General features: G+C 38.9%; 1 protein-coding gene across 1 annotated transcript; it reads right to left on the reverse strand.

The window, feature by feature from the left end:
- Window positions 1–1,364: 1,364 nt before the first annotated feature.
- Window positions 1,365–22,703, reverse strand: FBXO7 (F-box protein 7). Its single transcript, XM_014459146.2, has 9 exons — window positions 22,626–22,703; window positions 19,335–19,477; window positions 14,736–14,963; window positions 12,770–12,911; window positions 10,193–10,276; window positions 6,371–6,466; window positions 4,959–5,135; window positions 3,005–3,042; window positions 1,365–2,045 (listed from the first exon to the last, which is right to left on the reverse strand). Exons 2-9 carry the CDS (start codon window positions 19,335–19,337, stop codon window positions 1,653–1,655), a joined length of 1,161 nt encoding a protein of 386 aa, XP_014314632.1. The 5' UTR covers window positions 19,338–19,477; window positions 22,626–22,703; the 3' UTR covers window positions 1,365–1,652.
- Window positions 22,704–22,912: the final 209 nt, after the last annotated feature.

Raw genomic sequence — 22,912 nt, forward strand, 5'->3', positions numbered from 1 at the left:
TATAGTATCTGGTGCTTCACTGTGTCCTCCCACGCCAGCTACACACATACACACCATGTGCAACCTAACATCACAAGGGCGGAGAGGAAAACTAGGGTATATTTGGACCCATCAACGCTCCAAGGTGACTCTTTCAGCCCAGATCCAATTAAAGCCATATGGCGTCCAGTGGACACTTATTTTTAAAAAGCTGTCCTAGAGCTACCATTGCCCAGTACCATGGAAATGTCAACAGCCCCAATCCTTTGCCTACACATTAAGCTATTAACAGTGACATGGCTCTGGATAATTGCATTAGTGACTGAATTTTCTTCACTGTGATGAAAAAACAACACGATTATGTGTAGCAAAACATAAAAATAAAAATATTTTCACATGTATGTAGGACTCAAAATATTCTTGCAGCACATAACATTTCAAACCATTTCCGTATATGCAAAACAGATTTTTAAAATCAGGAAGACAGTGGCAATATTCCAATATACTTTCTGCAGATACTAATAATGTTTAGTTCCTGTGTTGTGATTCAGATTTTGTCACTATAGCATGTTTCACAGTTGTTTGTATGATAAGACATTTCTGTTTGACCTTTTTCTTGTAGGAAAAATAAACCTTGAATTTTGTGTATTTTAACTCTTAAAAAAAATAAATGTTCTTCAAATAAGAGTCTATCTTTGAAAAACAAGTACCTGACCAGCATTCAAAGCAGTAACACTTTGTTGTTAAAAGAGGTCATCTAGTTAGATTACAAATTAGGCACCAAGTGTCAAAACACAAGGGAAAAAAATCATAATTCCACTCCAGAAGAAGCCCCAAACAAAACAAGTCCCTATAACCCAATGGCCGCCCACAGTGCTGCTGCAGGGCCCAGAGGTCTCACCCCACACTCCGAGTCCCTATAACCCAATGGCCACCAGCAGTGCTGCTGCAGGGCCCAGAGGTCTCACCCCACACTCCGAGTCCCTATAACCCAATGGCCACCAGCAGTGCTGCTGCAGAACCCAGAAGTTCACCCCACACTCCAAGTCCCTATAACCCAGTGGCCGCCAGCAGTGCTGCTGCAGAGCCCAGATGTTCACCCCACACTTCGAGGAAGAGCTGCAGGGCCAGGGAGGAGGTGGACTGAGCTGGTGGGTGCCCAAAGTTCAGTTCAACCAAACTAGCTCTGCTTTAGTCGTTTTATAAATCAGCTTCTGCAAATGATTTCATTTGAAAAAAGGGGCCATTAAAATGTTTAAAATCCCCTGCAACAATTTGATGACAATGAATAGGTTCTCTGATCATTTTTAAATGTCCAAGTAATGTTGTAAAGCTGTTCTGAATATTTATTATATATCTTTCTGTAATAAAAGTCGAGACTGCCATGTAATTTATACTTAATTTTTAAAAATCTGGTACAGAACATTATCGGTGAACAACCTTCATTCTAGAGGGAAGTCAGTAGCCAACTATTCCCAAGGCCAACCTTGTCATGAAGTAACCTTTGGGCCTCACCACCCCTGGAGCTTTAAATACATCTACTGAAAGGCTTGTGTGAGTACATTCCTCACCGCCGCAATCAGAAAACACTAGAGGTCAGCAACCCGACAAGATGACAGCTGTAGTTTTAAGAAACAAAACCAAACAAGCTCCAGAGTGGGGCTGCGAATCAATCACATGAACGGTAGCCGGCTATCAGTTGGCCGACCCCTGTTGGGTCTGAAGGGAAATCTGTCGTTGGGGCCACCTCGCCCTGGCAGGATGGGGTTAGGTCCTGGAAGTGGGCCAATTGGGTCAAAACGTGGTCTGAGTGGAGGGAACTGGCCGGGTGCCGCCCCAGGCCCAGGGATGAGTGAATTGATTGGGTTCCCAACATAGGGAAGTGTTAGTCTTTCATCAAATTCACCACCAATAATTCCTGGAGGAAGGAGCGAGCTGGGAGGGAAAGGCCTGGGGTGGAAGGGATTGGGGTAGAATGGGTTGGGGTGGGGTGACGACGGTGGCAGGAACATCATATGCCGAATTCTCTGAGCTTCTTTTCTTTGTTTGTGCTTCTTCTTGTACAACTGAAGAAAAACAAGAACAGGATCTGGTAAGTGGTTGGGATGTCTCCCCAAAGTTCCAACCTGCTTTCACTGTACAGATCTGTCCTTTCCTTTTCCCACACTATCAAGGCAGACCAAAAACCAGTGCACAGAAACGAACTTTTACCATTTCTTTGTAAGCGAATCAGGTAGTGACTCTGAATACAATACCGATGAGCTCTAGTCTTTAACCACACTGCAACCGAGCAATTGTGCCAACCTGGAGCAACAATACATCCAAAGGAGGGATAACTGAGTCGCATGTACTTTCAAGACTGCAACCCAGAGTGCTCAAGCTAACATGCAATCTTAAGTCAGCCTTTTTTAAAAGTAGCAAAGTTAAATATTTGTTGAAAATATCATGCCATAAAATATAAAGGTGTTGGGGGGTGAGGTTATTATTTTTCACTTAAATTGTGTCCCTAATAGATCTCAATTTAAACAAGATAAAACAGATGCCCATTTTAGAGGATGGGACATATTTTGTACATATTTGAATACTTTCATTGAATTTTATTCTTCTCTAGTCCTTCCTCCCAAGTTTTTCTCAGTCCTATCAACGTCTTTTATAGTAGGCATCAGCAAATAAAATAACATCACTTTTTCTTTTCTTAATGTACTATTCTAACTAGCAGAACAGCTAAACACTATTCCAGCACAAAAGCAACTCACTTTAAAAAAATCTTCTTTGAAACAGAAGGGAGAATGTTTTATTAAGGTGAAAAATAATCATTGTGTTAAAATTTACTTCCTGTGTAATTACAAGAAAACAGGGACTGAGTTTAAAGTAAAAGTTGAAAACATTTCCATTTACTGAAAATGAGCAATAAATTTAATGAAAACAGATTACATCATAAAAAAGTGAAAACTGCCCATAATGTACCAATCCACTAGTTATTTCTGTGTTGTGAACATTAGCCTTGATATTTGCAAACACTTACTTCTTTCCAATCTGTGTCTCGAACTCTAACAGTACCATCTACAAAGGAAAAACAAAAAGTAAGGGTTTAAAATGCTTTATTCATCCAGCATGAAACAGCAAGTTTGCTTCTGTCCTAAGGAAACGAAAGCATCCTCATTAAGCAGAAAAAGGAACGTGAATCCATCATTGGTTTAACACACACACTACCATTTATACTTTCTTGAACCTAACTCAGATCCTCTCTGGACGGCTGAGGGCAGCCGGCACTGCTCTGTGCTACGTGGCTCAATGCAGTGACTCCCTCAAGGATGCAGAGGGCTGCATGGCTGTTCTCTCCTGTGCTAACTGACCCACACTACACCGTCTCCCCCTAACTCCATCTAGGGTGTCAGCTGCTTCTGACCCCAAGTCTCATGTCACACTAAGCCAGGTGACAACCTCTGAGTGTCTGTATTACAGCTCATGGTCATTACTGGAGGTCAAGCTGGTAAGGTTTTCTTCCATAATTGGGTTACATTTTCTCCCAAACATGTTCTGAATGATTCGACTCAGAAATTTGATCATAACTAAGTAATTTTCAATGTACTTACTTAAAATCTGTGAAATGAGGAAAAGAACTCCTTTTAGTGACGAGTTTGGATAAAAGATAGTGATGTCTTCTCTAGAAGTTATTACATTGGCATGGAAGAAAAAGTTATAAAAGCTCCAGCCCCATAACATTGTCTGTACAGGGAAATTCAAGAGAAAAATATGAACACTCAGCTTACAAATGAGCTTGTGGACCACAATCTGGAAATGAGGTAGAGACTGATTGTATTTTAAACCTGAACTCAAATATACAAGTAAAAAGTATTTTTTCCTTTCATGGGTATTTTTATCATAGCCTGCTTTTTTTTGGTTGGATCTTCCATATATGGTGGTCATTTTGTCTTTTCATTTTGACTATAACTTTTTAAATTTCTGAGATGACATGTCCTGCCTCAAGGGACAAAATAACATTTTAAACTTTGGATTCAGGAGCAGAAACAAAGAATGAGGACCTCAGGAATCAAGAAGGAAGACAAGGAAAAACCAGGTCATTTGCACTTTCTACATTTTGAAGCTTTGAAAGAAAAAAATTTTGACAATCCAAATGACTCTACATGATACTTTTAATTTAAAAAAAAAAAGAGGAAGGGGAACCTACCCATACATGTTTACTAGAGTGATACATTATCATATATAGCACCATCATTCAAACTTTTTTATTTTACACTGTAACGTGTAAGATTTTTTTACATTTATGTATCTATATAACTAAAATATAAGTTTACTCCTATTTTATAAAGTGCTGCTGACTTTCCTGTCTTTTTTTTGTAAAATGACACCTTAAGTTGATTTTGTGACCCACCCAGAGTCAAACCACAGTTTAAGAAAACACTGATATGTAGTAAAATGGTGTGACCGAAAAGAAGTTCCACACTCAGGCTTCCAGCCTTGTACCTGGAAACCCTGTGACATTTTGGAGAATTCTCCCCAGCCCCAAGTTCCACTGTCATCACTGCTGCAATGATGACCAGGTCACCTTAAATGTGACAATGCAGAAATACAGCTTCCCCAGCAACACGCCTGCCACAGCAGAGCAAGACTCTCTCCACTTGTACTCTGGTCACAACCACAGAAGTAGTTAGAAATGCAGTGGATTTCTAAGTCAGACACTGAGGATGGCCGATAGAGAATAAACCTATCTCACGTCCATTTTTCTATCCTGACGGTCTACTTAGTCTAAGTGGCTATTTGAGGAGAGTTTTCAGGACATAGGCAAAGATTTATGAAGCTTAGAATCTCTTTACTATAGGCTCTATGTTATGGTTATTTGCTACCCTAAAAAAGAAAACCTATAACTAAAAACTTCTGGCAAGCTGAATCATTAAGAACTAAGACCTCAGTAAGAAAGAGCCCCTTTCTTGTTAACATGTCATCATGGAAATCACCTCGAAAGTCCCGAAGATATAAACACCTCCACAGAAGTTGGTCATTTGACGCGATAAAGAGGTCACGACAAACTGCAGACAAAGACAGGACAGAACGAACGTCCAAAAGTCGGAAGATCCGTAGTTTCAGCTCCAATGGAAGGACTACCAACCCAAATACATCTGGGAGGTTCAGTGCTAAAAGGAGAAAAAGAACAAGTGTCTCTGAGTAAAGAACATCCAGCTTTCCCCACACATTCAACAAAAGCAGGCAAGTAGTTCCTTTATAGAGGTAACAAACTGGGTGGTGGCCTCAATTATCCAAGCACACACATCTACAACAAATTTTTAACCCCAGGATAACTAGATTACTACTACTAAGCCCCTTCCTTGTTCCCCTGTTTTAGTGGAAAGACAAATACTGCTTAATACAGATAAAAAATAATTCTGACAATTTGTAGATACTAGTCAATGGTTTCTTTTAATTCTCTTCTCAACTACAGAAAATGGATAATTCACTGGCTTTTATAACTGGCTCCCAATGCTGCCACTTATTAGCTGTGTGCTTTTGGACAAGTTACTTAAACTCTGCCTAACTCAATTTCCTCATCTGTAAAATGGGTTAATAACGTTATCTACCTCACTAAGTTGGGAATTAAATGTATTAATACATATAGAGTGCTTAGAACAATGTTTGGCACACAATAAGCACTCAGGTGTTAGCAATTACTATTAGGCAGGCTTAAAAAAAGGAGGTAGAACCCAGACGGTGTGGCTCAGTGGTTGAGCGTCAACCTATGAACCTTTTGGTGTACAGGACAATGCTTCAACCAACTGAGCCACACCGGCCAGGGCAAGTCACTGCGATTTTTAAGTATTTTTTACTACAACACATATAAGAGAAAGCTGACTATACAAGAATCTTGAGTGAATATAAACCTCACTGAATTATTCAGTTTCACCATCTATAAAATGAGAAAAGCTACTTCAAAGTTGTTAGCATTAAGTAAGAACACATGTGAAATATCCAAAGTACCTAGCATAGAGCCCCAATAAATATTTAAAAAAAAAATACATTATTTATTTATGTGTTATTGAACGTATTATGGGCCAGACCCTGTGCTAGGCCATGAGAATACAAAAGTGAGTAAGACATATTCCCTGCTTTCAAGTATTCACAACCTTAGGTGGAAAGAAATTATATCAACAATTATTATACACTGAATAAAGAGCTACAATAAAGATATGTACAAAATGCTATGGAACTACAAAGAGGGAGTGAATAACATTTAAGGAATTAACATTTAAGCTTAGTCTTAAAATCAGAGCAGAATTTCACTAGGAGGAGAAAAGAGGGAAGAGTCATGAGCACAGTACTTTAAATTCACTATTCTTTCTAGCCATTTGACCTGTGATCATTTATCATCTCTCACCTTGTCGGGTAAAAGCCAGAAGAGGATACACCAGCTGGTCTTTGAAGAGGCGAGAGAGTTTCTGAAGATCTTTGTAGATGTTGGCTACATTTTTCCCTAGAATATTTAAAATAAAAAATCAAATAGAAAATCAAGTGGAAAAACTTGAAATGGTGTCCTCTACTTCAGCCAAACCAATCAAAGAGGTAAATAAATTTTCACAAATAATTCCAACATAGATATAAATCAAAATCTCCAATAGACTAGGGAGTATATAGCGTGAGACTCTGAAAGCTAAAGTCCCATATCAAATGAATTGAGCTGTATCCAATCTATACAGCTCATAGGCTATAATTTGGTAGGGAACACTAGATATACTGAACTAGAGGCCCGTGCACGAAATTCGTCTAAGAGTAGGCCTTCCTTTCCCCACTGCCGGTACCGGCTTCCCTCTGGCGCCCAGGACCCAGGCTTCCTCCGGCTGCTGGCAGGCACCCAGGACCCGGGCTTCCCTCACAGCCCCAGCTTTCGTCCGGAAGGATGTCCTGAAGAACATCTGGTCTAATTAGCATATTATGCTTTTATTATTATAGATATCTACCAATCTGCTCTGAGCACTGGGAATGCAGTGGGGAACTGCTCTTGTGGAGCTTAGATTTAGTAAAAAACAGTGTTTATAACATGACTACAACTGTGTCAAGCAGTTTTCAAGCCTTCTTTAGAATCAGCAATTCTCCCTAAGAGATAAATACTATTATTCCCACTTTAAAGACAGGACAAGATATAGAGAGCCCATCCAAGGTCTTAGAGTAAGTGGCAGAGCAGGGTATAAGGATAAGTAGGGCTCCAAAGCACTCACATTAGCCACTAAACTGCTACCAAAGTGTGGTCCATGGATCACCTGTATTGACATCACCTGGGAAATGTTTCTACATATTGAATCTCAGGACCCACCACAGACCTACTTAATCAGAACCTGCATTTTAATAAAATCCCCAGGTGATTTTCATGCACATTACATACAGCATGTACACTGTCAAATTGTGCCTAGAGTTCCCACTTCAGTTTTGCTATAAATTTACCAAGTGTATAACCTTAAACCTTCTGATCTGTACCTGTTTGCTCACCTGTTTAAAGAAGACATCACCACTGCACCAGATAAGTGTGGTTAAAATTTAAAGCTACATACACAGTGCCTAGTATTTATCAGTAGATAATCAGTTTATGCTTGCTCCCTCCCCAGTCCATATGTATGCAACTCACTATTCTATATAATAAAAGCATAGTATGCAAATTGTCCCCTCAACCGGGAGTTCCTCCAGGAGTTCACCAGGGAACTAGGGGGCAGGACCAGCTGGGGGAAGGGAGGGAGGCCCCGGCCGGCAGCCGCTAAGGACCCTACCAGTGCACGAATTTCATGCACTGGGCCTCTAGTCTATAATAAAACATGCATTATAACTTGATAATGAATAAAACAAATATGCAGCTAAACTCTACATCTTTATTGCATGAATTACAATCTTGAGTTTAAATCAAATTTCAAGATATTTTTTAAATATATTTTGTTGATTTTTTACAGAGAGGAAGGAAGAGAGAGAGTTAGAAACATCGATCAGCTGCCTCCTGCACACCTCCTATGGGGATGTGCCCGCAACCAAGGTACATGCCCTTGACCAGTATCGAACTTGATACCTTTCAGTCCGCAGGCCAATGCTCTATCCACTGAGCTAAACCAGTTAGGGCAAATTTCAAGATATTTAAAAAATAAATTTGGTTTAATGTGAAAACTGATTTTCTATAAAAAAAATTTCCTTCAGTGATCTATAATAAAAATAATTAGGGACTTAGAACAAAAGGATAAATAACAGTACCTAGTATATATGGATACTATAAGCCACAGTAAACATTTATTTAAAAGACTTGTCAAATGAACAGCATATTCCTAACATAAAAAGTGCTATATTAAAAATATTCAATTAATATAGTCCATAAACTTGTAATAAAACTGTATTAACTTTTCCCCTCCCTTTCATTTCCTTTTTTCCTTTCCTTTCATTTCCTTTTTAATAGAAAGCAAATAAAGAACATGAACTGAGCTACATTTCTATAAAAGTTGTTTTTAAAAAAAGGCATAGGAGTCAAATCTATTCCAATCCTAAATTCCACCATTTATTAGCTCCGTGACCTTGAAGTAATTTAACCTCCTCTAGACCTATTTCCTGATCTATAAAATGGGCATAATAACCTCTACTGCTATAAAGTGTAGAGTATTTCTACTCCCCATAGCATAGAAGTGAATATACAGTGTTGTAGCCAAGGAATTTCTGGCCCTAATGGTAAGATCATCTTTAAAGATTTAATGAGTCTAGTTCATGCATTCGCAACAGGAGCAATATTGCCTCCAACAGGGCAAAAATTGGTTCTTGGGAGGGCAAAAAAATAAAGTCCTAGTTATTACATTGGTTTTGCCCCTCCCAAGGGTCACAGTATACAGATACAGATATCTATGGTATTATTTTCATGGGGGAGAATGACAAGGGGGAAAAATGTGTAAATGGCTCTTTCGGGGATTGATAAGGGAAAAATGGTTAGGAAACACTGGTCTACTATGACATTATATGTTCAGAGACCATTATAAATATGTACAGTTGACCCTTGAGCAACACAGGTTTTAACTGCACAGGTCCACTGATATACAGATTTTTTTTTTAATAAACCACAATCAGCCATCCATATGCCTGGTTTTGCATCCTCAGATTCAACCAACAGCAGATAGAAAATAGTGTTTTCCATCCGCAGTTGGAAATCTGTGGATGCAGAGGGCCAATTGTATGCATTGGTCTGCATCATTTTATAAAAGGAACTTGAGCATCCGTGGGTTTTGGTATCTGCAGGGAATGTTGGAACCAATCCCCCTTGGATACCAAAGGTCAACTGTAGTTAAGTTTCAGGGGAGTCAAAAGTTATATGTGTATTTTTGACTACATGGGGGATCAGCACCCTAACTCCAGTTTTCCAATGGTCAACTGTATTCTGATGTCTGCTTTCTCTATCAGTTTTGGTTCATATACATCAGTCTCTAGGCTTGATCTCCTCTGGGAACTAACAAGACTAAGTTAGGCCTTCAGAGCAAAGATCTACATCTACATGGTCTTCCCTTAAAAGACACTGCTTTAAATGTCATCTCCCCCCTATACCACACCACTCTCCATCTGGATTTTAAACCCTCAAGTTTACTATGAGGATGAAATGGAATAACATCTGTAAAGGCACAAAACAGTACTTAAAGATGATACTTCCCTCTCTACCCCATCTCTTCTCCTTCAACCACCTACCCACATCTCATCCTTTGACTTAAGTTAAAAAAATAAAAACTTAATTTCTTTGCATCTACTAATTTTATAAAACATAAACAAAACCATGCATAGAATGCAAACTTCTGGTAAAGGTCCAATCTACACCAAATAGCAACCAAATTTATATAGGTTTAAGCAAATATCTTCAATAATGAAGTTCCATTATACTAGTATGGTCCCCACAAAACATAGATCCTCTCCATACTGGCTAACCAAAATGCCAGAAAAATCCACAAAGATTAATTCAGAAATTATGAAGCATCAATAATGTGCAAAAAATTACATGCTAGTGTCTACATAATGGCAATGTAAACATAATCCAGCATTCCAAGATCCTAAGAATAACAGGAAACAGAAACTCTGCATCATGGTCTTGAATTTGCTTTAATTTCATTCAGAAACTCAGTCTTTTGAACATTACCTTTCAGGTTTTTAAAAGTGAAGCTCTCAAAATGTCATCCCAAAAGTTAAATCACGGTTACATTACCTAGTTCCTCTTTGCAAATAAAAGATTCTGGCAGCAGCTGCAATCTTTTCACACTTCTAATCTCACTGTTGATTTTTAGTGTAGCTGTAAATAAGCAAAAGAAAGATGAAAATTCATCACTTCATCAATTGCCTTCATTTTCCAGTATGGGACTGTATTTCCTTGCCCCCAATACACAAAGGACACATTATACAAAACAAACTGCTCTATGCTTATATCCTTCCCTCACAGCAAAGTCCAAAGTATAAACTTGCCATCGCATGAATTAAAAATCACTCTAAAACACCCTTTAAAAACTACAGTAAGCACCTTTATATAATACCTATATAAAAAGTATTACCAATAGCAGCTCATTAGTAACTGGAAGATATGCAACAAGGTTAATAAAAGACAGTTAAACACAATAAAATCATTATTTCTACCAGTATCACCAAAACTCCATTTATTTTTTATTTAACCCTTGGCAATGAGTCTTCCCTTGTTTGTTAAATGAATCCTCTCTCTAGACCCAAAAGACCAATATTCTTGACATCACCAGAGAGTTCAATTTCATTCACATACACAAAGGCATACTTCATCTCATTCTATGAAAGAGCCAGTGATGTGCTTATGCACATGTGCACCGAACAGGATGTCTTCGGTGAAGGAGAGATTTAAGGACACACTACTCCTTTCAAAGAATCAAGCCTGGAATGGCTGTCTGCCATGCAAGTCTGCAAGCAGGTGACTTGCCAAGAATGGTAAATAAACGAAATATCGGAAACTAAGAAATCATTAGACATTTAACAGCTATTCTCTTTTAAGTATCTTGAAACTCTAGTAAATAGAGGTTATTATACAGATGTTATTAAAGAGTTTTAGTAAGAAACTGAGGCAAAAATTACAACCTCACATTTACCATTTGGTAACTTCCACCTTGCAAGTTATGGAGGCAGCAACTGCTGATCTGGGTGGAACACCCAACTAAAAGTTACATTTGTAATCGTCATGAATTGCTGAAAAGGCATTGCTAGGTCCTCGTGCCATCAGATAGTCGCGTCCAGACAAATGTGGAATACCACCAAAGCTGTTAAAGCTGAAATTTTGAGACTTTTAAGTAACATGTTGAAGAATCGAGTAATTAAAAGGAAATAGCAGAAATTACACAAAAGGGCACCTAGAACTGTCTTTCAGCAGAAAAAAAAAACACATTTTAAATCTTGTAGGGACCCCAATAAGTGAAATAGACAAACATGTTGCTGCTCAAGATTTAAGTGGAGATAGTTCTACTAAGCCTCCTCCTTGCTTCGTCTCAGCAGAAACTAGGAGCTGCAGAACGTGTTGAAAACCACTGAGCTATGACACATCAAAGCACCTGCTGCCTTTGCTATACAAAGATGAGCTGTGCTGAAAAAGGAAAAATGCAGTCATTCCAATATTATCCTTAAGAGGATAAACCTCAAAAATCAAAATGCAGCCCTAACTGGTTTAGCTCAGTGGATAGAGTGTCGACCTGCGGACTGAAGGGTCCCAGGTTCGATTCCAGTCAAGGCCATGTATCTTGGTTGCAGGCACATCCCCAGTAGGGGGTGTGCAGGAGGCAGCTGATCGATGTTTCTCTCTCATCAATGTTTCTAACTCTCTATCCCTCTCCCTTCCTGTCTGTAAAAAATCAATTAAATATATTTTTAATTTAAAAAAATCAAAATGCAACAAAAATGCAAGATTCTAGTCACTCAAGTGGATCTCCAGAATGTTGATTATGAAACTGTTCCAAACACCACTGATAGTTGGTATGGACATGTAGGTGGCATCTGAGCTAAAATGAAATTGGGATGTATTGCTATCCCAGTGAAATTTTCTTAATACTGAAGACAACTAGGAAAGAAACTACTAAGAGCGACTTTCTCAGGGTGGGGGAGAAAACACACACAGATTAAAGCCTCAGAACCCTTAGTGTTTGTGGGCATTTATATATTGTTCAGTGGTGCCAAACTGAATACAAAGGGACCCAGCTCAATCTCACCTCTTACCATCTCTCAGTTCGAGACCTTGATTTAAAAAAAAAAAAAAAGCCATTTATAGTCATAAAGAAACATATATTCTTCAAAGAGTTCATCTCACTCCTATTGTAACAACTCCCACTGGAGCAAAAAATAAATTATAAGGTTAAAACAGCAAAAGAGTAGAGCTGCTCAAAAAATGAAGGCTGCTAACCTAAAACATCAACCTGTAATTCTCTTTTTTCATATAAATATATTCTTATTGATTTCAGAGAGGAATGGAGAGGGAGAGAGAGAAATATCAATGATGAGAGAATCATTGATTGGCTGTCTCCTACACGCCCCACACTGGAGACTGAACCCTGACCTCCTCGTTCATAGGTTGATGCTCAACCACTGAGCCACACTGGTAGGGCCAACCCATAATTCTATAACCTTTCAGACTCATGTTATCAGTGGTACAGGGATTAAACAAAATTGAAAAAAGACTCATAACTATATCATAATGGGCAATTAATGAACTGGCTATAAAACATTTGGAGAGAAACATGTCAGTATTCGTAAACTAATGACTGCAACTATGCCATCCAATTACCATTTATGACGACTAGGGTTCCCAAAGGCACACAGGTGAGAGCAGCAAAGCCGCCCTCGCAGAGAGGATGCGTGTACTGCAGCTTATACACTCCTCCCGATTTCCAGTTCTCTGGCATGGAAATAGCTTTGGTTTCAGTCCCCTGGGAAAGGAAATTAAAGGGAAACAAATATAGAAATGTATTACTCTCAAAAAGATTAACCATCCAGGAAGTCCCTAACTTGTCTAGAAATAAGCATTCCTTACAATCCCCTTAATAAAATTTGTCAAATCATTAACATTGCTATGAATAAAATTTTGATAGAAAAAAAGTTTCCATATATTATCCTCCATCAAAATTTTTGTTCAAATAGATAAAATAATATCAGAGATGGAGTTAATTTCTCTCTTCAAAGACTCACTTCTCTGCTTACCAAGGTCATCATTCAAGAACCTAACTCAAATATCACTTTCTTTGGAAATCCCTTTTAAAAGAAAATATATATATATACATGCTAAGCGAAGTCAGTCAGAAAAAGCTAAGAATTACATGATTTCACTCATATGTGGGATATAAAACTGAAACTCAGAGACACAGACAGATAACAGTATGATGTCTACCAGACGGAAGGAGGTGGAGGAGTGGTAGAGAGTAAAGGAGGCCAAATATATGGTGACGGAAGATGACTGACTTTGGGTGGTGGGCACACAATGCAATATACAGTAATGTACACTTGAAACCTATTAACCAATGTCACCCCAATAATTTTTTTTTTAAATCCTGCCCTGGCCATGGCTCACTTGGTGGGAGCTTCGTCCCAAACACCAAAAGGTTGTGAGTCTGATTCCCAGTCGCAGCAATAACTAGGATGCTGGTCGAGGCAAATATGGGAGGCAACCAATTGATAGTTCTCTCTCACATCAATGTTCTCTCTCTCTCTCTCTCTCTCTCTCTCTCTCTCTCTCTCTCTCCCTTCCTCTCTAAAATCAATAAAAACATATCCTTGGGTGAGGATAACAAGAAAAAATCATGTTTGTCATTCTCTTTCTTTTATCCACTAACATTCAGTCTCTAGTGTTATTTATTTTATCATAATATATTATAATTTTCATTTTATTTATCTCCCATACTTGTGGACTCCTGAAAAGGACTATCTTTATATCCTGATTCCTGGCTCAGTGCATGGCATGGTGCAGGTGTTCAGTGATCACTGAATTACTGTTACTCATAATACCACCAGTTGTGGCATCGCTATTGTGTGAGACTATGCAGAATCTCAGGCTCCACCTTAGACTTATTAAATTAGAATCTGCATTTTAATAAGATCCTCAGGTATTCTGTGCACATTAAAGTTTAAGAAACTCTACTCTAAATGTTCTCTGTGAATCTCTGGCATCCTATCTACGGCTAAGTCTCTCCTAGAATTTAACCAATACAGTACAATGTTTTGTATACTTGTCTCTCTCACTCTTGGACTATAAGCAACCTGGGAGCAGAGACAAAGCACTGCACCTGACAATGGAGAATGAATGAATGAATGCAAGCAACTACAGCATAAGAACAATGTCCTCTTCCTAACTGAATCTTATTAAATTATTGGCAATTCATAGAGCCATTAATATAAAAAACCTGGTGTGTCATCATCTGTCTAGTCACACCCAATCCACACTCACTGAACACATTTTATCTACATATTATCCTACATACTGTAATCTTGTGGTTCTTTTAACCCAAGTTGCCATCACTTTTATAATATTAATTAAAAACTGATAAAACAAATGAAGAAAAAAAGAAAAGAGAATACTTACTGCTTGCCTACTGTATGCCTATCACTGTGTTCAGCATATTACATTTAATATACAACCACATTTAATAAAGAAATCTAGAATACACAACACAAAAATCTGGGGATATTTACTGATACACCTCCTTTCCTAATAGAAACGTAAACCCTAACAAGATGCTTGTCTTCTCTTGTCATCTTACCTGAGGTATGTAACCCGACTCCAACATGAGAAGATGAATGCATACTATCAAGGCATCACTGGGACTAGAACAGTCAGCTGACTGATACAGGGTCTCTAATGAATGGGGCACTTGCCCTTCCTCTGATTCACTGCAGAGCATTGGTTCTGAGGGGTAGAAACCTGTGTCTTCATCCATATCCACAATATCTTCAATTGACTCAGCTTCAACATTTTGACTAGGCCCTGGCTGAAAAGGATAACAAACAATGAATTCATTAAATAGACTTTTATACATGATATTTTGTATCCTAAAGTGAACTGAGATTAGTGCTCAAAGTCAAAGCACATTATTGGGTTCAGAAATGGGACACATTAAAGCAAGCCCTCCTACATAAATGAGCCTGCAATCTACTCCTCCATTCCAAATTCCTTATCTCCATTAACCTGGAAATCTTCCTAGATTTCTCAGTCTACGTTACTAAACCCCACCCCAATCTGATCATACTTCAAAGTTCCACTGAATCTATCTCCTAAGTATCTCTCAAATCTGCCCCTTCCTACTCCAACAGTACTTCACACTCATTTATCTCCTGACTTCCAGCGACAGCCTCCCCAATACACCTGACTCCACTTTTTTATCTTCCATACATTCCACCCACTGCTGCCAGTTTTCTGACAATTAAGACTCCAATTATGTCCTATGTCCCAACTTAAACCCTGTCAGTATTTCCCCAATGTAGACAGCAGCATTTCCCTAAATTGTGCCTTGAAATGTGACCCTAGATGTTCTTAGGAAAGAAAGAGGTTGACAATAAAAGAAGTTGGAAAATGCTACATGCTATTGCTACCTAACCTTCCCTCCATATTCACCAAGTATGCTGTGGCATTACAAAGCTCTGAGAAGTCCCATAATAATGAGCGCATAACCAAGAAAGGCTATCCTCCTTCCTCAACGCTCAGCTATCTTCCTTCCTCACTTACTTATCATCTCATGAAACCAGTCTTTCATAGAGGACATGCTGAGAAATGCAGGCCTACAAATAAAGTCCAAATTCCTAAACTCCTTAGCATACAAGGCCTTTCGTCACCTGATCCCTGACTCTGTATCAAGTTCACTTTCTGCCAGTCCCTTCCTCCCCACTCTAGCAGTCTCCACCTCTTCAACAGAAGTGACACCGACTACCCTCTACTTTGCAAAGGCTTTATTACTCCACTTCATCACACAGTATTGAAATTTTCTAATTACTCATCTACATCCTACCATGACCACAAACTTAGAAATGAACAAACTACATGTCACCTATTTGTATAACCCCAGTACAGTACCTAACACATAGTAGACACTCAGTAAATGATGAAGGATATCTTACAATTCATAATGTTTTTGTTTTCAGAGTTTTCTCATTTGCAACATGCAAAAATGCTATAAAATAGGCATGACAAATGATGTCACCTTTTTATACATGCTGTAATTGTGACTCATATTAAATAACAATCAAGGTTAGCAACTAATAAAACTTTGAAGTGAACAAGCTCACCAGATTCCCAGTTCACGGCTTTTAAACATAATATGCTGCTTCAATAAGACTACGTTACCTATGTTAACTTTGCTCACAAAGTTGGTTTTCTAGGCTTGTGCTCAACTCCTAATCAAAGCACATGTTTCTTCTTTTTCAGTTCATGTTTCCATTAAAGAAGGGGCAGAGGAAATTAAAATTACATACTATGAGTCCAAGGGTGGGAGAATGTCAAGGAGCATGAGGCTATTCTAAAATCCCTGGTGGCTTATGAAAAACATCCAAATTCACTTGTTAAAACCTAGAGGGCAATGACAACTCACACTACCTAAAAAAGGAGGTTCCAATGGACACAGACACTGGGGCAGTGGGGGCTTGCCCAGAGTGGGAATGGCTGGGGCGCGGGGGGGGGGGGACAATCAAGAGGGGAAAAAGGAGACATATGTAAAATTTTAGACAATAAAAAAAAGGAGGCTCTATCATATTTTGAACAAACAGAAATTACTTATTAAAACCACTTAACACCTAACTAAATTATAAAGTGTACAGGTTCTTTGCTTCTTATCTACTAGAGGCCTGATGCACAGAATTCGTGCAAGGGGCTTGGCCCTCACAGCCCCTAGCAGCCTCAGCTGGCCCTCACAGCCCCAGCTTTGTCCAGAAGGTCATTTGGAAGGTCATCTGGACGGTCATTCTGCTATTCAGTCTAATTAGCATATTAACTCTTTATTATATAGGATTATGCCTAACTTTGGGCCATTAACTACTTACTGACAGTTGCATGGGAGAATAGATGTGAAAAAAATATTGAAAAGGTTGCCCTAAACTGATAATGACATAAGAGGAAGATATCAGAATCCCCTGGTGAACTTATCAAACCTTACTGCCACTCCATGAGAACCACTGGCATTCACTGAGCCATTCTGATATGATGAGAATATTTATCTTATTCTTCATGCATAGGGAAGTGGAAAAAAAATGTTCAGCACCACCTCTCTGAACAGATCATTTACTAGTATCATATGTCATTTACAAATGACTGGAACAAGTGACTAAAATGCAGCTTATAGCTAACATTAGGGTCTGATACCCAGTTATCTGTTTCCCATTAAAGAATCAACAGGTACTAGATGAGTTCCCAAATATAACGGCATCTGAGAAAATTAATTTACACTTAACTGCAAGAGTAAAATTTTCCTATTTTCATTTTCTAATGCTCCATCCTACATTTAATTAGCAGACCCTACTGTTTCAAGTACTTAATGCATTATTTATGAGATTTCAAGCTGTTTCCACACGAAGGTTTTACAGTCCTCCTATACAAGTCTTAGAGCACAAAACAGCTTGCTTTTGGAACTTAAATTACTAACTTGAGGTAATATTAATTTCTCAAAAGTTTCCAAAAGAAAACTAGTAAAGTAACTATTACATACACTATGAAAAGTTCCATTTTACTGGACAATTGTAATAGTACACAGAAGTAAAGGGAATGGGCCCTTCCACCAGAATCTCTGAAGGGGTCTATCAGCAAAAATGATTCAGAAATGTAATTTAAATATGTGACTGAATATTCTTACTCATTCCCTAGATTATCTCTATGAAACAAAAACACAAAATTACATAATAATTTCTAAAAAGAACACACACACATAAGAGTAGGTACATTAAGCTTTTTAAAAGCTTTTTTTAACTTGCTTAATCTCTCTGGATACTATTACTAAAAATCTGAACATAAATGCTTTTCATAATTTACAAACCTGTTAAAAAGTATTTTTTAGTATATGTATATACTGAAAGACACGCTAGGCACAATGAATAATTATAAATGTTTAAGGCCCACAAAAAAAATTAAGTTGAAGAGATAAGTACATAGACAAAACCATTAACAAGCTGACATATATATTATTAATAAATTAAGTAATAAAAATGATCACTTGAGACTTACAAGAAATCAAAAGGCAGGATAAAAAATGAGGTGTTTCCAAGGCAATAGAGATAATAAAGATAAAGAAAAGTATTATGTTTGGCAGGGCCTTAGGACGGGTAGAGATACAGACAGGAGGGAGAGGAGAGGTAGTGAATTACAGGCTGGGTGAGCAGCAAGAGCAAAGGTGCGAAGCAGTCATTAGGTAGTGTGTACGTGTGCACATGTTGAGTGTGTTGGCTGGTAGAGGGAAAATAAGGAGTCTGGTCTGATAGGAGATGGCAGTTTACAGGAGGGAAGAACAGAAACCAGCCCTGTAAAGGATGTGGGGCAACTTCTCAGAAAGCCTTAAAAACTGGTACAGGGGGAGGGACATTTTCCTCCTCTGCACCATGACAGGGTTGAACTAGAGATATGTGGTCTTTTCAATTCAAAAGTATGAGCACGGGAATATCTGTGACAGAGTAATTAAGAGCAAGGGAACAACATAACCAAAAAGCTGTAGAAAGAAAATGAACCTAGAAAGTGCACTGAAGAACAGACACTGAAAGCCTGAAATGGAAAGGAAACACTGACAGGGCTTGTTAAGGGGTTGGGTATGAGGAGTCAAAATCACTCCAAGGTTTTAAGGTCAGGAAAACAGTAGTACCACTGACAAACAAAAGAACATCAGTGCACATATTTTCAAATTTATGTTGGCATAGAGAATATGAGGTAACAATATTTTTTGAGGTGACAATTTTTAACACCCAGGTATAAATGTCCAGCAAATCATTTGGAAATAACTGGACTATGTATAGCCTTAACAAGTGGAGTAGACCAGAGAACCAAAGCTGGGAACATGAGCTTAACCAGTTAACTGCCACGATATCTTGAATTAAAAAAGGTCTGCCACTTGAATCTATAGACGCTTATGGCATACAAATAGTTAAAGGCAGCGATAGAAGCCAAGGGGTAATTTATCTGAAGGGGTGAATGAATATCTGAACAAAATAAATAGGTAAAAACTGGGTTCTTCAGAATGCCCAATATTAATCCAGGCATTTAGCAGTTTCAAAAATGTTTTCTATAAGAATATAATCTGCAGTCTACTGATGATAATGATCCTGACTGGCTCAGAATTCAATCAAGTATGATTTGTCAACTACCCATTTTCTGTCTGAACAGTAATACCCACCATACTGCCATCATTCCAGACATCGGATTGGGCTGCCTCTCCTTGGAATGAATCAGTCCGCTGTTCATCCTGTATGCTGGACTGACTGGAGGGGGTGGCCAAAGAGGGTTGGTCATTATTCTGGAGTGAGGAATGCTCTGAATCTGTGGATGAAGGTAAGTTAGGTGCTGGAATGGCATCTTCAAGAATCAAACATATCAAGTCCCCAGAAACAATCCCATATGAAGCCAAGGTCTCTTCATCTCCAGTGAGGGCATCCTTGTTGTTCAATGTAATTGCAAACCGGGTATCAGAACTGCCAAGAAAGATGGATAAGGATGGTAAGAGCTACCTACCTATTACCATTATCCTCAACAATAATATATTTGGAACATATATAAGGTACATGGTCTGACCCTAGATGAACTAAATAATGAAAACGAAACAAAAATAAGAAGGAAGCCAAAGTTTGGAAAAACAACCAAATTATTTGTTCTTATCACCAAATGCCTAGGTTACAGATTTCTAATGGCAACAATTCTAGCCTGTGGGATAGGATACAGTAATTATCTATCATTAATCCATGTTTTCATCAATTCTAAGGCACATACTTTTTTTATATTTTGATCTTTGAAATAAGGATGCTTCTTAAAATCTATGACATATCACAGCTTAACAGACAGCATTTTTTCCTTTAGTGTTACATAAAACAATGTCTTAAGAGTGACAGCAACTGAGATTCAACGAAATATAGTCTTTTTAAAATGTAAATTATAGCATTCCTCTGCTGAAAATCCTCCAAGGGTTTCTATTGAACTTGGAACAGAGTCCTTAACATGGCCTCCAAGCCCAAGAGTTGACTCCGACCTGCTTCTCTACCTCACCCACCTTGTGCCATCCTTCCTCTCACGGACTGTTCTCTATTCACATGAGCTTTCTAGCTGTCCTCAAAACAAATCTACTTCATTGCAGACTTTGAGCCTCTGCACTTGCTCTTCCAGCTCAACTGACTCCCATCATTCAGGTCTCAACTCAGAAGTCACCTCTTCAGAGATGCCTTCCACCAATCTCCATCACTTGATTTCATTCTCACGTTTATTTTTATTGTAACTCCGCTATTTGAAAATATACTTGTTTATATGTTGTCTCTCTTTCCAAACCCCTACATTAGAAGTTAAGTTTCATAAGATCAGGTATCTTGTCTGTCTAGTTCAAAACTGTATCTGCAGCACGTGGCAAATAAAAGTATTTGTGGAATAAATGCAACCAACATTGGATGAGACTGAAATCAGGCTACCCATTTAATGCCCTTACAGGACAGTTAGCTTATGTTGGTTCCAAAATACTAGACCCATGTCCTAAATGAATATTCGTAATCACAAAAAGTTGGATGAGTATATGTAGATGACTGAATACAAATTCATTCCTCCTACTGGTAAGTGTAAGTTCTCTTCTTTCTGATGACCAGCTATGATGTCTTTTACAGGGAAGACAGCACAAATCCAAAAACTCACTGGTAAATAAGCTCAGAGCTCAAATTATCCTGAAGCAATGAACCCCCCCCCCATTTCTCTATCACAGAGTATCTGACCTGAAAGAATAACCATCATTTCACCATGTAGTGGAAAGCAATAATTAACAATTGTAGAACATTTTATAAGACATCTACACACAGCAATGCTGACTTCATTAACTTCTTGAAGTCAAAGGATGAAGTCCTTTGAAAAATCATGCTGTTTATTCTTTCTCACAATGCTGCATTTTCAAAAGTGCTTGAAATAATTCATTGTTTTTCCTTTCACGTTTCTTCTTACCAATCAGAGTGTCTTTGGTTGAGAAATTACTGACGTTTTAGAAACTACTCTTGATGACCTTTTAAGCTCATCAGGAAATTCCCTCCTAGAAACTTCAGGCCTTTTAAAAAATGTTCTATGGCAACTCCAGATCCACTTACTCAGCAAAGACATTTTAAAAAATAATAATGTCATATGGACACATTTTAAAACTGCCTATTATAAAATGAACATATATCCAGAAGCTACAGTCCTTCCAGTTAACCAGCCTCTACTATGAAAACAAACTTGAAAGAGAAACTAACTTGGGCTCTTGGGTAAACAAGGAGTCACACTGTGTGGCACATCCGTTTAAGACCGCCCCTCCTAATTAAAATAATAATAATAATACACACATGAAAATACCTTAAAAAGAGAGGTTAATTTTGAAAATTTGTGGTGGGGTAATGAAGTCAGCATCAAAACTCTTAGGTTTAACATCGAGAAATTACAATAGGCATGTCAGTATGTTTAAAGGGGGTTACGTTAATACCTCATTTTCTATTTTTGTCTTAATTTGGAAAAAAATCAGGCCTACTTTTAACCTGAAAAATGGGAGGGTGAGTAGTTCATAATATGGTCTCGTTTTTCTGAATTCCCCACAAATAAAATGGAAGTTTGCAAAAGGAACCACTTAATTAACAGAAAGGTTTTCTTTTAAAGAATTCCTCTAAAAAGCCCCAGAGAACATTTTTTTTCTTAGCACAAAATTCCAAATTTGAAGAGGATCACCCTTATGTCCCTCTAATTCCCAGATTATTGTCCCCAAAAGATACCCTCAGTGGAAACAAAGCTGCCGCATCTGCAGCCCCATAAACAACAGACTTTGATCCTTTCCTTCTCAACGTCACTGCCCCCAACGGTAAGCCTCCAGTCATCATAAGGCCCACGTGTACTTTCGTTTCAGCAAAAAAGCAACATCTCGCCCAGGAAAATAGGATTATTTGAAACACCCGGACACGCTGCACTTCGCAAAACTTTGCAGCGGTCCCTGGCCGGGTAGCTCCGTTGGTTGGCGAGTCCTCCCCAAAGGCCAAGGTTGCAGGTTCAATCCCCGGTCAGGACACATACAAGAATCAACCCATGAATGTACACATACGTGAAACAACAAATCCATGTTTTTCTGTCCCTAAAATTAATTTTTAAAAAAATAAAAACTTTGCAGGGCGCTCACTGCGGGGCCCGCACGTAAACACCCAGTGAAGCCTTCCGATTATTGCAGCCTCAGTGCAGCTCAACAAGGTGCAGGTGGCCTCGGAGGCGGGGCCGACTGCTAACTCCTTCTAGTACTTTCCAAACTTTTTCACTGATACCCCGGCAGCTGGAGAGGGTGAAGTTACATCTCTGTGGGGCCTGATACATTTTAACCCAAACCAAACCCGTAATTTCCAACTTGACGTCTCCAAGGGCGGGGGAACTCTGCGCGCCGCCGGGCCTATCCCCCGGTTCGTTTACTGGAAAAACGGAAGCGACAGCTCACCCTGGAAGGGACGGAGCCCCCCGGACGCCCGGCCATGTCCTCCGAGCCGGGACCCAACGCCCGCTCCCTGCCCGGCCTGCGCTCAAGGCAATTTCCAAGGGTCCCCTGGCAGGGGTTTCCCTCTTACGTACACCTGCTATGGTCTGCCTGTGAACCGCCGTCCCGCCATCGACAATCCCCCGCACCATGTTGGAATCTGTCCCTCACCGGACCCAACCCCCGTGGTGCGTTTTGGGGCCCCCCCCTGGAGGTGTTGAAAGTCGGGTTTGCAAGAGGGTGCCACTGGG

Source organism: Myotis lucifugus, unplaced genomic scaffold (genome assembly GCF_000147115.1).
Source record: "Myotis lucifugus unplaced genomic scaffold, Myoluc2.0 scaffold_103, whole genome shotgun sequence".
Taxonomy (NCBI): Eukaryota; Metazoa; Chordata; class Mammalia; order Chiroptera; family Vespertilionidae; genus Myotis; species Myotis lucifugus.

Excerpts from the sequence above, each read along its gene's own strand:
- FBXO7 (XM_014459146.2), bottom strand. Across the intron at positions 10,277-12,769 it reads AACCCTAGTCGTCATAAATG|CTACACTAAAAATCAACAGT; the intron begins GTAATTGGATGG and ends GCTTATTTACAG. Across the intron at positions 5,136-6,370 it reads TCTGGCTTTTACCCGACAAG|CACTGAACCTCCCAGATGTA; the intron begins GTGAGAGATGAT and ends TTCTCCTTTTAG.